Below are 16162 nucleotides of genomic sequence, written 5' to 3'. Positions count from 1 at the left end.
GGCTCTTGAGCGGGACGTATTTAATTAGAATCTCTGAATGGTGTGGATCGAGATTTTTTTTTTTAATTTCCCAGGTGATTCTAAGGCTAAGTTTAGACTCATCGACTTCAGGCTTTTTGGAACTTCCAAGATTGGACGTGCTGCTCCACAATCACCTTCCCAGGTAGTTCCACAAACTCAGATTTCTCCAATTAGTCTTCTAACATAAAATGCCTTATTTGGTGTTTACATCTCCACTAAGAAGAGACAAGTCCTACAGTCAATTGATGTGCCCTCTGACATCGCCGGTAGAACGGAAGACATCACCAGTTTGATTCCAGCTCACGGGAGCTGAAGTTTTCTGCACATAGTGGTTCTCAACCAGGGGTGATTTTGCCCCCAGGACGTTTGGAAATGTCTGGAGACATTTTTGGTTGTGGCAACTTCGGGGGGCATCTTTGCCACTGACAGCTGGTGGGTAGAGGCCAGGGATGCTGCTGAACATTCCATGATGCTGAGGACAACTCCCTGCAACAAAGACTTATCAGGCCCAAGTTGTCAACAGTGCTGAGTGAGAAACCCTGTTTTAGAGTATCTACAGCTATACCGTCACTGGAACATTTTCTCAGCTTCTATTGGGGTGAGAGACAGACAGCTTCTGCCACAAATAACTATATTCTGCATAAAATGAATCTTTATTGCAATTAAGGGCTTTCAGAAAATAAAGGAAATCTCCAAGCTCCCTTACCACTCCTCCCAATAAAATGAGCTGTAATGTGGCATTGAGCACACTTCATGGCACCATTTCTCTGCCATTTCTCAGGCAGGTACCCATGTCCTTGGGTGAGTGTGTCTGGGAAATAGAAGACTGGGCTTAGGCTGGCAGCAGAGTGGGAATTTAACCTGAGATTTCATTAAACTGTGATCCTCCAAGTAGTCTGAAATGTGTGTGTGTACAAGGAGCCCTGGCTGCAGGCAGAATCAAAGGCAAATGCTACCAGGAGAGCACCTTCAATGTAAGAGCTCAGTATTTCCACAGATAAAGGTAAGCCAGAAAAGAACTCTTATTAAAAAGTCACCAAACACATAGGAACAAAGCAGCAGGAAAAAAACCTAAACCTAGCAGACTTTCAGATGTTGGAGTTTTCAGCGAAACAATACAAAAGCACTAAGTATGAAATGTTTAAAGATATAAAAGGTAGGGTCATATAAATAAGCAATATGAAACTATAAAAATGATTATGCAGATTTGCAAAAGAAAAAATACTCATAACCTTTAAAATGGAATATATAACTGTTGAAATAAAACTTTCAATGAATGATTTAACTAGTAGATTACACATGCCAAGAGAGGATTAGTAAATGTAAATAAACATCTGAAGATGTTACCCAGAATTTAACAGGGACAAGGAGCTGAAAAATACGTAAGAAATCATATCCTCAAGAAAACAGAACAAAGAAAAGAGAACACTTGAACAGATAATAGGTGGTGAATTTAGATAACTAATAAAAGAGTTGAATTCCAGATACAGGAAACACAATGTTGACTATGCAGGGATTCAAAAAAATCTAAGCATTGATGTAGTGAAACTCTAGCATATCAATGGCAAAGAGAATATCTTATAAGCACCCAGAGGAAAGACATTACCTACAAAGAATAACAATTAAGATGATATCTGACTTCCCAACACTATTAATAATAGAAACTTGAAGACAGTGTTGAGAGAAAATAACTCTTAGAATCACGTATGCAGAAAAACCATCGAGAACAATGGTGAAATTGACATTTTCTGATAAAAACTGGGAGGGTTAATGACTAACCGGTCCTTATTAAAGGGACGTCTAAAAGACATACTTCAGGAAGACAGAAAGTGAACCTAGAGAGAATGAGATACAAGAAGGAAAGGTCAACAAAGAAATTGGTCAATATGGGCATAAACATGGAGGATTGAATACATACATCTATATTCACTCCCTCCTGAAGCCTCACTAAAACCATAGTTTGGGAAAGGAAACAATAGGAACAATATTTTGGAAGAAGGAAAGCAGATACTTTAGTAGTAACGGATATAGAAAGATTGACGGAAAAAGATTAACTCTATTCAAGCAGTGAGAAAAACCAAGAATCAGCTCAATTTATTCCAGAGTCCCTCTACATTTTTGAAGTTGGGGTGAGTGGAGGCTAAATTAAGGAGGATTGATTGAAAAATGTTGAAGAAGTAGTTTGATTCTACATAACTTCTTTATTACCCAGGCGGATTGTTGTCCCTGTCTCACTCCCAACAGGAGGTTAGAGGATTTGTCTCTGGAACATGTGAAAAAAGAGGATTTTTTCACCTCTGAAACTAGGGGGTTAAATAAATGTATGTATAGTTGTTGCTGAGATGCTTCCTTAGTCTCCACAAATTTCTCAACTAGACAGGGAAACTGAAGAATTTTCTTTGTGTTGTCTGACAAGTGCAACGTGAAAAATCTGAAGAAACTGGCATGAGTGTTTCCTAAAGAACAAGCTAGCCAGGGACTGGCCAGTGGCATAGCGGTTGGGTTCACCTGCTCTGCTTTGGCAGCTTGGGGTTGGCAGGTTCAGATTCCAGTGTGGACGTACACACCACGTATCAGGCCATGCTGTGGCGGCATCCAACACACACAATAGAGGAAGACTGGCACAGATGTTAGCTCAGGGACAATCCTCCTCACCAAAACAAACAAACAAGCCAGCTATATCACCATAGAGTAAGGCCCTGAATCATTAAGGACAATCCACGCACTCAGAGCTTCCAAACAGGTACTTAGTCTCTCTTAAATATAAACATTTAACCAAGAATCAGCGAACTACTGGAAAAAAATTTTCTAATGTGATTTTATTTGAAACAAATAAGCAGGAAAAGGTAACTTAGAGCAAACAGTGACCATATAGGGAGGAGATAATTTTATTTTTTTAAATGTCTTAAAGTTCTCAATAATAAGTTGCCATCATAGAACAAAAAGGGATGTTATGAAAAAAAAAATACTCAGGACAAAAAAGAGCTCTTAGTAATTAAAAAAGATGATAGCAGAGATGTTTAAAATGTGTTATAAAGACAAGGAAAGTGCCCAGAAGGTAGAGCAAATGATTAATAATAGGAAATAGGAGAGAAAAGATAAGAATATTTGTGGATCAATAAAGGAGGATATATTTCCAGTCAATAAAAGGGAGAGATAATAAAATGGAGACAGACATTGCTAAAATAATTTCTGAAGCTTTATCATATTTTTAAGGGCATTAGTTTCTTGATGGTGTTGTTTGATGTACAAGAATTTTTAATTTTGATCAAGTCCAATGTATCTATTTTTTTATTTCAATGCTTATGCTTTTGGTGTTATAGCTAAGAAATTATTGCCAAATCCAAGATCATGAGGATTTACCCCTATGTTTTCTTTTAATAGTTTTATAGTTTTAGCTCTTACATTTGGGTCTTTGATTCATTTTGAGTTCAATTTTGTATAGAGTGTGACCTAAGAGTCCAATTTTTTTTTTTTTTGCACATGAATATCCAATTGTTTTAGCACTGTTTGTTGAAAAGACTATTCTTTCTCCACTGAATGATCGTGGCACTCTTGTTGAAAATTAATTGACCATAGATATATGGGTTAATCTCTGGACTCTTAATTCTATTTCATTGACCTTTATGTCTATCCTTATGCCAATATCACACTGTTTTAATTACTGTAAATTTGTAGAAGATTTTAAAATCAGGAAATGTGAATCTTCCAACTTTATTTTTATTTTTCAATACTGTTTTGGCTACTTGAGGCCTCTTGCAATCCCATAAGAATTTTAGAATCAGTATGTCCATTTCTGCAAAAAATGCAGTTGGGATTTTGATAAAGATTGAATCATTGAATCTGTAGATTGCTTTGGTTAGTATTCATCTTAATGATATCAAGTTTTCAAATCGATTAATGTAGGATGACTTTCCCTTTATTTTAGGGCTTCTTTAATTTCTTTCAACAAAGTTTTATAGTTGTCTCAGAAGAACTGATATGCACCACAGTAAATTGAGGATGAATGAGAGTTAGTCTTTAGTCAGAGGCATAGAGTGGACACAAATGGAAAACTGTGAGCAATGGTCCATAATTCTAAAGAATGTTTTGGGTGTGTGGTATGGTATATGCTATTACCAGAGGATAAAGTACAAGGCTGGGAGAAGCAGAAGAAGCTAGAGATGACGCAGGGAATCTTCTTCTGTCTTATCACACCCTTGGGGCTCCTATTACTTTCCAACCCAGAAGCTAGAGGAGAGATTCCCAATATCATTTTAAGTCCTCAGGGAGAAGACACAATATCTGTGTTACTTGGGAAATAAACATTTCCCTTGAGTGCCATGCAGGAGAAAGCTGGATGATGATTGTGACCTTTCACAGCTGGTCAAACTCCAACCTTTCTCTCATTCCCACTGTATTCTCCACATTTTTGCAGCTGCCTGGCTTGGGGTGGTTGACAGATGAAGGCAGAAACATTCCCAGTCACCCCTTGTTGAATGAAGGGTCAGCCTCCTTTTCAGGTTTATCAAGCACGGAGCCTGGTAAATTTCCATTGAACTGCAAATCTCCCTTGGGTCTTGTAAGAATTATTTTCTCTCTTTCTCTCTTATGGTTTTATCTCCTCATCATTTGGGTCTCTTTCCCCTAGCAGGCACTGCTGCTAGTTGGGCTCCTGATATCTGGATCAATCAATCTTCATTTTGGGGCATCTCCACTGAAAACTGAAGTTATGCCTGGAGGATCCCATACTTCAATAGGAGGATTGTTAGAAATCAGTGACTTCTTCAGCATTCTCCTTCCTCTGCACTAAGGCTAAAGCCAGGAGCCAGGGAGGATGGGGTCTAAGATGGGAAAACTGACAGTTTGTACTTAAAACTCATCAGCAAAAAAGTGAAGACTTGGCTTTAAATGGAACATTTCTCAACCATCAGAGACAAAAGAAACTACAGGTAAATGTACTAAGTCTTTTCATGGATAGTTGAATGGTTTAACCCCTCCATATCCACCCCTTGCCTTCCAGCCCCATGCTATTCTTGCAGTGACATACCTTGGAGTGAGATCATTGTCCTTCACTTGAAGTGTATCTGTTCAAGGCTAAGGCAGTGATCACATTGCAGAAGACACTCTTTCTACAGGGAGGGAAGGGTGGGCCCTATGGCTGACCTCGACATGGCCATGAGAAGGGGCAGTATGATGCAGCCTCCTTAGGATAAGAAAGACCCTTTGTCCACAAGGCAGAAGAACAGCATCTGAGGAATTCTACTTAGGAGGGAAGCACAGAGAAGAAGCAGATTATCCACCTGCTGCCTGTTTTCCCAAGTGCTTTGCCCATCCTCAGGAACTCCAAGGATTCCAGGCTATTGTCAGCCTCACAGTACAGGGTATGGGAAGGACTGCATGATGGAGCAAGACACTGAGTCATAAAAAGGGAAAGAAAATTCTTGTAGGGTGATCTCCACCCTCATGGAAACATCATGGTCATTCAGGTGTAGGTAGGAGGAATTCCTTCCATGTTTGGGATTGGGACTCCTCTTCCTCTCACTTAATATGTAGTTAGGTTCAATTCAATAGAAGTAATTCACAGAGAGCCAGAAAGAGTCCCCTTTGAGGTGACCAGTCCTATCTCATTCCACTCCACACCTTATATTCTGTGCTTCAGCTCAAATGTACTATGTTCACATGCTGCCCTTTTCCATTAAAAAACCTCTCTTCTATCAAATCCATACTAATTTTTTAGTATTTATTTTAGGCATCACTTTTCTCCTGAATACTTCTTGTTTCTCTAAAACTGTTTGATTCCCTTCCTGTGTGCCCCCTGAGACCCCATGCTTACCTGTGACATTCTACCTGTGACACATATTAACTTTTCTGTCATTCTCATTAGGCAGTGAGCTACATAAGGATAGCGACAGTGTCTCTTTTATCTCTGAATCACCAAAAATAGCACCTGATACCTAATCAACACAACAAAATTTGAATGATTTTACTGGTAGTAAAGCAATTTCTATAGAAGCTGGAGGAAGATGAGATTCTGAATGGAATCCTTAGGGAGAAAGACCATAGAATTGCTTTATTCTAGACAATAATTTTCCTACTCAGGTGGGATTCAAAGGTGAGAAATTCTAAGAGCCTAATGTTTCCTGGGAACAAAGAACAATAGGGCTGACAGGGAACCAAGGCCTTAAGGTCAATTCTCATGCTTTGCATGGCTAAAGGGAATCAGTATTCTAACTGAGGCGTTTTTAAACAAAGTTTCAGGACATCATTGATTTGATTCTTATAACTGGTGGTGGTCTTCAATACTGGAAGGACTTGGATCAAATAGTAAGGACTTAATTTCTGATTTCATTAATAACTACAGCCAGGAACTCATAATTTTTTCTGTCTCTGGCTAGTCATCTAATAGAACCCAAGTTTGTGAAAAGGCCTTGCATTGATATCATAGACTGAAAAAGCTTGAGTCATTCATCTTAATCTTACCCAGAATACTTAGCTTGAAGTTGACATTAAATAAATAGATGCAGATACCTGACTGACTGATTGAATCAATGTATTTATCCCTATTATCCCTTTTAAATATGGTATAACTTGCTTTAGATAGGCAAGCACTTTGTGACAAGCTGAGTTCAGTTAGGCTCTTGGGTTCCTGGGGAATTCACCATGAAAAGGGTAATTTCGTATAATAGGTATCCTAATGGCCTAGATTCCTATGACTCATTCTACAGCAGACCAGTTGAAGGACAAACAGGAGCTGGATTCATTGATAGCCTTCCAAGGGAAGTGACAGGCCACGTCTAGAGTCTGGTGCCCTAACTTGCAGTCCAGGGCTTTCTCTACCACATCATTTGTGAGCTAAGTGCTGGAAACTCTTTTAAGCCCTTTTCACTATTATTTCACTTGCTTCTTAGAGTATTTTACAACTGAGGAGCACAGAGAAGTTAAGTAACTTTTCTAAGGCTACTCAGCTAGTAAGTGGAGTTGCTGGAACTCAAAGCTAGGCAGTCTGGCTCAAGTTCTGATCCTGGTTAAATGGGAATCATATTCTTCACAAAATCATTTTTCTGACATTTTTGCCCAACTCAGATGCTCAATGATATTGTTATTATAATAATGAGGTATTATCAGTTAAGATTTGAGAATAGGAAGTGTAAAGATGGAGGCTCTTGGCATTTTCATACCTAAGTTTTAGCTACACTTTATGGAAAATCTTCCCCAGCTCTAAAATCAGTTAGATGAGGACCTCAGGTCCTTTAGGTCTTAACAGACTCTGTAATTGGAAAATGTGGGGATATGTGTGCCATATCATGATAAAATAAGTTTCAGGATTGTTTTGGAGAAGACCTGATCTGGAGAAGATCACCAGGATCATGTTCATGTTGTTGCACAGGTAGAGAAGATAATGGCTTCTGCTGGGAACCAGAGCAGTGGTGTGACAGAGTTCATCCTGGCAGGTTTCCCGAATCTCAACAGCACAAAAGCAGAATTGTTTTCTGTCTTCCTTCTTGTCTATCTGCTGACTCTAACAGGCAATGTGTTGATTGTTGGGGTGGTAGGAGGTGATACTCGCCTGCAGACTCCCATGTACTTCTTTCTGGGTAACCTGTCCTGCCTAGAGATCCTGCTCACTTCTGTCATCATTCCCAAGATGCTGAGCAATTTCCTCTCGAGGCAACACACTATCTCCTTTGCTGCATGTATTACCCAATTCTATTTCTACTTCTTTCTTGGGGCCTCTGAGTTTCTGCTTTTGGCCGTCATGTCTGTGGATCGCTACCTGGCCATCTGTCACCCTCTTCACTACCCCTTGCTCATGAATGGTGCTGTGTGCTTTTGGGTGGCCTTGGCCTGCTGGATGGGGGGACTACTCCCTGTGCTTGGCCCCACAGTGGCTGTGGCCTTGCTTCCTTTCTGTGAACAGGATGCTGTTGTGCAGCACTTCTTCTGTGACAGTGGCCCACTGCTCCGCCTGGCATGCACCAACACCAAGAAGCTGGAGGAAACTGACTTTGTCCTTGCCTCTCTTGTCATTGTATCCTCACTGATGATTACTGCCGTGTCCTATGGCCACATAGTCCTGGCTGTCCTGCACATCCCCTCTGCTTCAGGCCGTCAGAAGGCCTTCTCTACCTGTACCTCCCACTTGATTGTGGTGACTCTTTTCTACGGAAGTGCCATTTTTCTCTATGTGAGGCCATCACAGAGTGGCTCTGTGGATACTAACTGGGCAGTGACAGTGGTAACAACATTTGTGACACCACTGCTGAATCCATTCATCTATGCCTTGCGCAATGAGCGAGTCAAGGAAGCTTTGAAAGACATGTTCAGGAAGGTGGTAGCAGGCTTTTGGGGGGATCTTTTACTTGCTAAGAGTTTCAATAAGAAAACAGTGAGGTGAAGGTGAAGGGATGTGATAGTCTTCAGTCCAAGTCTTCTCCATTGTCATTCTCCTTCCTACCATCAGCATGGACATCACCAAACGACTGAGTGCTGGAACCACTAAAGAACTCCAGATTTAACAAGTCTATCCTTCTTCTCTTTCAGGCAAAATTTGATTCTATCTCATACATAAATCCACATTATTATTGATATCACAATCATTACTGTCATTACACCATAAGAACTTCCAACCTGTGAGATCTTAACCTAAGGGTCCATGGTCGTCAGGGAGTCTAAGTATGGGCTTCAGAAAATTTATAAGCACCATTAATATGTAAATTTTATGTATTTGAGCCTATACGCATTTGTTTAGGAAGAGAATTCATAGCTTCAATCCAATTCTTAGAGGGATCTATGTGCGACCTTTGCCAAAAGTTATAAACTGGTTAAAATTCTCAGTTCAGTCTTTCAGCTGTTTATGAAAATCAAGAATTTTAAGAAAAACTTCCTTAGAATCATAAAAATAAAATAAATAGATTATCTGGATACTTTTGTATACACTTTCCCCCCCAAATTGCATTTATTGTCAGATGGAAAAGAGGTAAAGCAAATTTAATAAGGGAGTTATTCACTTCTCCACAGCAATCCCAGGTGCCTCTGAAAAAGCAGACCAATGAGAGATTTCATGAATAATAGCATTTAATGTGTTTTTCTAATTTTCACTTTATTACAAAGATGAATTAAAGACATTTCCACTCATTTTGTCACTGGATTATGTTCCTTTCATTTGTCCACCTTTTTACATTCTTTTATGTCTTGTCTTCAAAATTCTTTTGTTTTTAGCAAAACTGAGATTGAGATGAGGACCTTTGATATCAGAGTTAAGAATGCCAACTATTGTTGTACCTACCAAGAACAAGACTTTGTGGTACATTTTATCTACCTCATTGGATATTTGAAAGGGAATAGAGATTACCATTTGTGGTGCCATTGGAAATCCTGAACAAATGTTCATTCATTTATTCATTTATTTATTCGTTTATTCAACAAAGATCTGTTAAGCATCTTTGTTGGATACTGTAATATATTAATATATGGAAAGCTGAACAGGAAATGGTTCCTAACCTCAAGCAGCTTTGAGTTTAGAGAGGAAGATTGAGAGACAAATAACAATTCGGAGGAATGGGAATGGTAAGAGGGTTTATAAAATGACACTGGAGGTTGTATGAAAATTGTTTTACCTTTTCTAGTATGTTCTTGTTAGAGAAATTTTCAGAGGCTATCATTCATTGAACAGGAATTAATTCCACTTTGGAGAGTATTTGTATACATAGAGACAATGTTTAAAAAAATTAAATATCAAGATATGGACTGATAGCACATCAACCTCAAAATAGTGCCGCAAAATTGACAACTGAAGATTAGCATGCAAAGAGAAGGCCGTAAAGCTACAATGGGCATTGGAAATAATAATGTTTTCATCTAGTTCTATTAGTAATACACAAAAACACACACCAAATATTTCTATCCTGAAAGATTTCTGAGTGAAAACTAAAGAATTGGAAAGAATGATCAGTGATTTGAGGGGGGGAAAGAATTCTTCTGGAGTGATCTAGAAGTGTTGCCCAGAGACCAGATGAAGTATTGCCTTAAAAACTACCTGATTTCATGGAGCTCGAAAACCCGAAGTCAATCCCAGACACTGGCCAAAGAGAGGAATTCATGTAACAGTTTATAGCATTTCTGGAGGGAATTCCCCCTATATTTTGTCAATAAAGCATGTTAAACCATCTATTTTCAACATTAGTTTATTGTGGGAAATTACTTTGGACTCAACTTAATTCAATAAAGACGTATTGACTACCATGTTCTGGGAAGAAAGTTGGTATGGAGAAGTACAAATACATGGTCCCTGCCATCAAGGAATACACAGACTTTTGGGTAAGATATATATCTAACCATGGGTGAAAATGCAATAAGACCATTGTGAAATTTAAAAATGGGTCTAACAAGATGACATTTTACTAATAAAACATAAGAGTAAATATTAGGAAATTGAATATGATTAGGGATAGAAATAACAAAATAAAAATTGTATCAGGGAGCAATCTGTGATTTTATTTTTTCAATCTTATTTTACAAATTCCTTTCCCATAAGGAATTTTTTACTCTTCATCTAATCTCAGCAGCACTTGGCACAACTGATCTTGGCCTCTTATTTGAAATAGTCTTTTTCTTTGGCTTCCCTGGGGCCACAAGTGCCTGATTTTCTCTCTACATTTCCAGTTGCTCTTTTTTTTGTTTTGTTTTGCAGGTGTATCCTCTTCAATGAAGCCATTAAACATTAGCCAAGTTATCAAGAAAATAAAGGTTATTCCCAGAGATCACAAATTAAGAGGAAGCTGAAAATAAGGATACATTTCAAACACCTAGAACAGAGCCTGGTACATAGAAGTTGCCCAAGGAATATTTGTTAACTGAATGAAAAACTGATGAGCAGATGATAGCCACTGCCCTGAGAGAGACTGCTAAACTCAAGTAACCAACAGCTTGAATGTAGTAATCATCCTCACACTAGACCTACTCCAGTGACTATTTGAAATGGAATCTCCCACATACAGTTAGAACCCTTGGAGGGCAATTGTCAGTGAAAGGGTAAACCAGAAAAGAATTTCCCTTGCAGCAAAGGAAGGCAATTAGCAAATTTTTCCTACTCAAGAAAAAAGTCATCCTTGAGAATTCTTAATCGAAGCTCTGCCCTCATACACAAAATTGTGTCTTCTGGGAAACCCCAAGCTAATATATTAATATAAACATTGTTCCCAGTAGATAATACCCACAGGTAGAATGAATACAAAATCTCTCAAGAGGGTCTCACCTTCAGCAAAAATAGCACAAGACTCCCTTAGATAAAGTCTTCTTGAACATAAGCTCATAATCCTTGAAATAAAAACACATACAAGGAACTTTTCAAAATTAAAAACTTTTGTGCTTCAAAGGACACTATCAAGAAAGTCAAGAAGACATCTCACAAAAAGACAGGATATACTTGCAAATCATAAATCTCATAAGGGACTTGTGTCTAGAATATACAAGAACACCTATGTCTCAATAATACAAAGAAAACAACCCAATTAAAAAATTGGCAAAGGATATGAACAGACATTTCTCCCAAGAAGTTATACAAATGGTCAATAAGCACATAAAGCTCAACATCATTAGTCATCAGGGAAATCAAATCAAACCACAATGAGATACCACTTCACACCCACTAGGATGGCTATATGGAAAAGACGGATAATAACAAGTATTGGTGAAGATGTGAAGAAATTGGAACCCTCAGATACTGCCAGTGGGAATGTGAAATAGTACAGCCACTTTAGAAAACAATCTGGCAGTTCCTCAAAAGTTTAAACATAGAGTTACCATATGACCCATCAATTCCACTCCTAGGTATATACCTGAGAGAAATGAAAACTTTAGTGTCCACACAAAAACTTCTACATGATGTTCAGAGTAGCATTATAAAGCCAAAAAGTGGAAACAACTCAAATGCCCATTAACTGATGAATGGATAAATAAAATATGGCATATCCACACAACAGAATATTATTTGGCAATAAAAAAGAATGAAATACTGATACGTGCTACAACATGGATGAATCTTAAAAACACAATGCGAAGTGAAAGAAGTCAGTCATAAAAGACCATATCTTGTATGATTCCACTTATATGAAACATCCAGAATCGGCAAATCTATATATAAAGAAAGTAGATTAGTGGTTGCCCAGGGCTGCAGCAGAAGGTTGGCAGGAAATGAAGAGTGACTTTTAATGAGGTACAGAGTTTCTTTTTTGGAGCGATAAAAATATTCTAAAATTGATTGTGGTGATGATTTACGACTATGCAAATATAGTAAAACTATTTAAATGTACACTTAAAATGGGTGAATTATATCAGTAAAGCTATCATATTACAAAAAGACACACAAGCAATCAGGACTCTAAGAACAGGAGTCAGCAGATAAACAATAAACAGCAGACTTAGACCCTTAAGAACTTCAGATAATATAAACATTAGATATAGAGTGTAAATTAAGAATGTTTAAAATGTTTAAAGAAATTGAAGAGCAATAGCATGATAAAATAAAAACAGGCAGTTACAAAAAACAATAAAAAGTCTAGAATGAAAAATATTATCGAAATTAAAGACTGAATATCTTGCACAGAAGATTAGAGAGGCAAAGAGATATTTAGTAAACTAAAATAGATCTTAAGAAAGTTTACAAAATACAGCACAGAAAGAAAAAGACATAGAAAACATTTAAAAGAAGCTAAGAAATTCTCCAACACACATTTTATAGGGAAAGACTAGAAAAGAGAATAGATCAAGTGGTGACTTTATACCGTGCCAATTTATCTAAGCTGGAACTGCATTTTCCAAATTTTTCTTGTCTATATGGATCTAAATTTTCTATATAGATATGGAGAAATCTGTAGTGAGATTTGGAAGGTGAAAATATCATACACAGCAGCCACTGCATCCTGAAGATTGGCGTAGAATACCAGCCTCTGGTGCTGCTTGTACTTATTGGTACTGGTGGCTCACTCACTTGTTGGCATGGGGCTTCAGTTGGGCTTACAACTCCTCTAGCACCAATGGATCTCCTCCTTCAGCTCCTCCAACCCCTGGGCCAAGTGCATGGGCAGTTCCACGATGAAGGGTGCCAGCTTCTCCTGTAGGTCTCCCACATTAACAAAGCTGGAGACAGTGAGAGATAGACGTAGATTCCAGTTTGCTCTTTTGATTCCAGTTTGTCATGGTTTCAGTTTGCGCTTGCTCTCTTCGTGTCCATCTGTCTTTCTGACTGCTCATCCTGCTGAGCTATAGAGACTTCAGGCCCAACACTAGTTGTAGAGGCAAGAGCCTTACATAGACTTCCTTATCGGCTCTTACAATCATGTAAGGGCTCATTCCTACAATAAATCTCTTATTCTTCATCACTTACAGTGGTTGCACTTTGACTGAATCCTGTATACTTTCTCCTGAAATAATAAGTTGTACCATTTCCCGTTTCACCATTTTTTTTTGCAAACCCCTTGAAGACAGAGACTGGGTCATACCAGAGTTTGTTTCCGTGTCATCCAGAAGAGTACCCGATAATTTGGAATGTAGTAAAATCTCATCACATTGTTGTTTTTTGAAGGGACAAAGGACACAAGGGATGAAAAAGTGTCAAATAGCCATGCTCACTGGTAATTTGCTGGGGCCACTTTTGCATGACTCAAGGGGAGTCATGTTGATAATAGTGTAGAGTACTACAGACCCATATTGGCATAGAAGTACAACAGTTACTGCTGAGGAGGCGAGGAAGGCACAGTCTAATGGCTCTAGCTTAGACTGTACAGGTCCTGACTACTGACTGATCTCCTGAGTGGGCCTGGAGCTGATAAGTTCCATAGCTAGTCACAATCAAGACCCTCTTAAAGATCCTCATTCTAGGAAAACTAGGACTTAGTGAAACTTTGCATATGGATGTCTCCCTCAGGTCCCCATTTTTTCTGCATGCAGATAACAAACATTTCAAGATCTGACAATGCAGAAAAGTGTAAGGACTCTGGCAGACATTAAGGTTTTGCAGGGCCCAGATCTTCTCTGTGACCCCTGACATCCCCAAGTCAGGATGAACTGGTGGTTCATCCAGCCACAGGAATCAACAAAATTGCTTGTCAGAAGCATCAGTGGTGGAATAAACTGAACTCAGACTTGTAGCTGTGGAAGCTGGTGCTGTTCCTCTCAGGTAGAGCCCAGAGGAGCAAGTCCCAACTCCTGCTACTACAGAGAAGCAGTACCTGCTGAATCTTCAGACTGATGCCCCTTTTCCAGTTCCCAATGGACATGATTTTCTTAAAGGTCAAAAGATCTTATTTGGGTTTTGAAACCCCCACCTCTCTCCCATCTAAGATCATCTTAAACTTATTTATGTTTTTCAGAACTAGCTTTCCTTCTTTCACTTCCCTCCTTAGGCCACGAGCTATTCATTTTTAATTTGCCCTTCTGTGCCTTTGCTCAAATGCTGTGGCATTCCCTGTCTTGGTCCTAGAGCCCAGCTGGTATTTCTGCCTCTTACCATGGTGATAGAAGGAGTAATGGTGCCACTTTCATCTGTGCTGATAAAAGCCCTTAGGAGTCAGAACATACCTAGGCTAAAGGGCATATTCTTGGTAACCCAATGGACCTTTGCCCAGGTTTCAGGGCAGGGAAAGAAAGACCCACTAAATAATCCTGGAGCTACCACAAGACCTCCAAGCCAGCCATGTATACTGTTGAGATCTTCGACTTCATAGCCAAGCTCCTAAAAGAATTATTTACCTACATGTCCACACCTTCCCTTCATTCTTCAACCCATCCAGTGCTGTCATCTTCCCTAAACTTTCTGCTTTAAATGCTGGTAAAGATTGTCAACAGGCCCTGAGTAACAAATCAGCCATCAGAGCAAGTGACCACTGTGAAGCTTCCTTCTCTGGTTCCTTCACTCATTGCTTTTTCGTTCTCAACTTTTGAAACACTGCTGATCTCCAGGGCCTACACTTAAATCATTTCTCTTTCTTTGAATGCTCTTCCCTGTGGGTTCTTACCTAAACCAGTGTTAACCACCACCCTGTGTTTTTTATTCCTAAAATTCCTTTCTTTAGTTTGGATCTTTCACCTGAACCCCAGGGCTTTATATCCAGCTCCCTCCTGCACATCTCCACCAGTAGTCGTTCAGCAAACACATCAAAGCCCAGGCTACGTATATCACCTTTCTGACGGGACAACCAACCTGGAAGTGAGGGCATCCTGGCAGATTCTTCCCCTTCTCTTCCCAACCTCCAATCGCCAAATCACAAAACTCTTGATTCTTGCCTGGCCGAGTAACTTTTCCAAGAGAAGAAGCTCGGAAAGGACAAATATCATGGGGTCAGACAGAAATCCCGTCAAAAATCCCTCGTGTACGAGCAGTCCAGGAAAGTAAGCGAGTTTGACGGCCTTTTCATTCCAGCAGTTCATAAGTCTGTGTAACTTCTACAAACCGGAATCAACCACACTCTAATCTTTCAGTTAGACACCGCACGCCGCAACCCGCTGGTTTTTCAGGTGAGCAATCAAAGAACACTAAAGGGTCTGGTGGATTCTTACCAGAAATGGCAGGACCACTGTCGCTACGTTATATTGCGTTTTGGAAAATAACGCCTGGAAATAATGCAATTGCCCTCCTTTTGACGAAATGGATATCTGCGCCCTTTAAGCCCAGGGTTCCCGGGGACGTAACTTGGCATTGGGAAGGCTGCCGCCGCACTTGGGACCCTGGAAAGGACAGTCTTGGGAACGGAGAGTGCAACCGCGCGCTGCTAACCAGGCAGGAGCTCTGGGGCCGGGGCTAGATTCCACACCCCGGTGGGTCAGCGCAGTGGACCAGGGCCTCAGGAAGAGTGTTCCGTCCCCGCACTGGGACCCCAACACACCTCCAGATACCACTGTTTTCCGTGCGTAATGCCCTAGTGAGAAGTGCACTAGTTTTTTCCGCGCCAAGTGCTGGCGTAAGAATTGGCGAGCAAGCTATTCCTGACAAGAGACTGTCAGAGCCAAACTACGGGCCCCGGTCTCCAAGGAAGCCCTTGTCCCACGGTAGCATATTCTTTGTCCCTGAATCAATCGACAGATGTGGCCAACTTGCTCGCAAGCTGATCCCGATACAGGTCGAGGTTGAAAGGGACTTCAGCCTAAGAGGACCTAGGGTCGG

The 16162-nt window shown here is 39.8% G+C and overlaps 1 protein-coding gene across 1 annotated transcript; it reads left to right on the top strand.

Moving 5' to 3' along the window:
• Positions 1 to 7289: 7289 nt before the first annotated feature.
• On the top strand, positions 7290 to 8448 carry OR6S1 (olfactory receptor family 6 subfamily S member 1). Its single transcript, XM_008507112.2, has one exon. The coding sequence runs from the start codon at positions 7403 to 7405 to the stop codon at positions 8396 to 8398; it is 996 nt and encodes a 331-aa protein (XP_008505334.1). The 5' UTR covers positions 7290 to 7402; the 3' UTR covers positions 8399 to 8448.
• The last annotated feature ends 7714 nt before the right edge of the window (positions 8449 to 16162 follow it).

The sequence above is a fragment of the Equus przewalskii genome, chromosome 1, assembly GCF_037783145.1.
Source record: "Equus przewalskii isolate Varuska chromosome 1, EquPr2, whole genome shotgun sequence".
In the NCBI taxonomy this organism is placed as follows: domain Eukaryota; kingdom Metazoa; phylum Chordata; class Mammalia; order Perissodactyla; family Equidae; genus Equus; species Equus przewalskii.
This window is presented reverse-complemented; position numbering and strand designations above follow the sequence as displayed.

Excerpts from the sequence above, each read along its gene's own strand:
- OR6S1 (XM_008507112.2), top strand. The coding sequence starts at position 7,403 with ATGGCTTCTGCTGGGAACCAGAGCAGTGGTGTGACAGAGTTCATCCTG.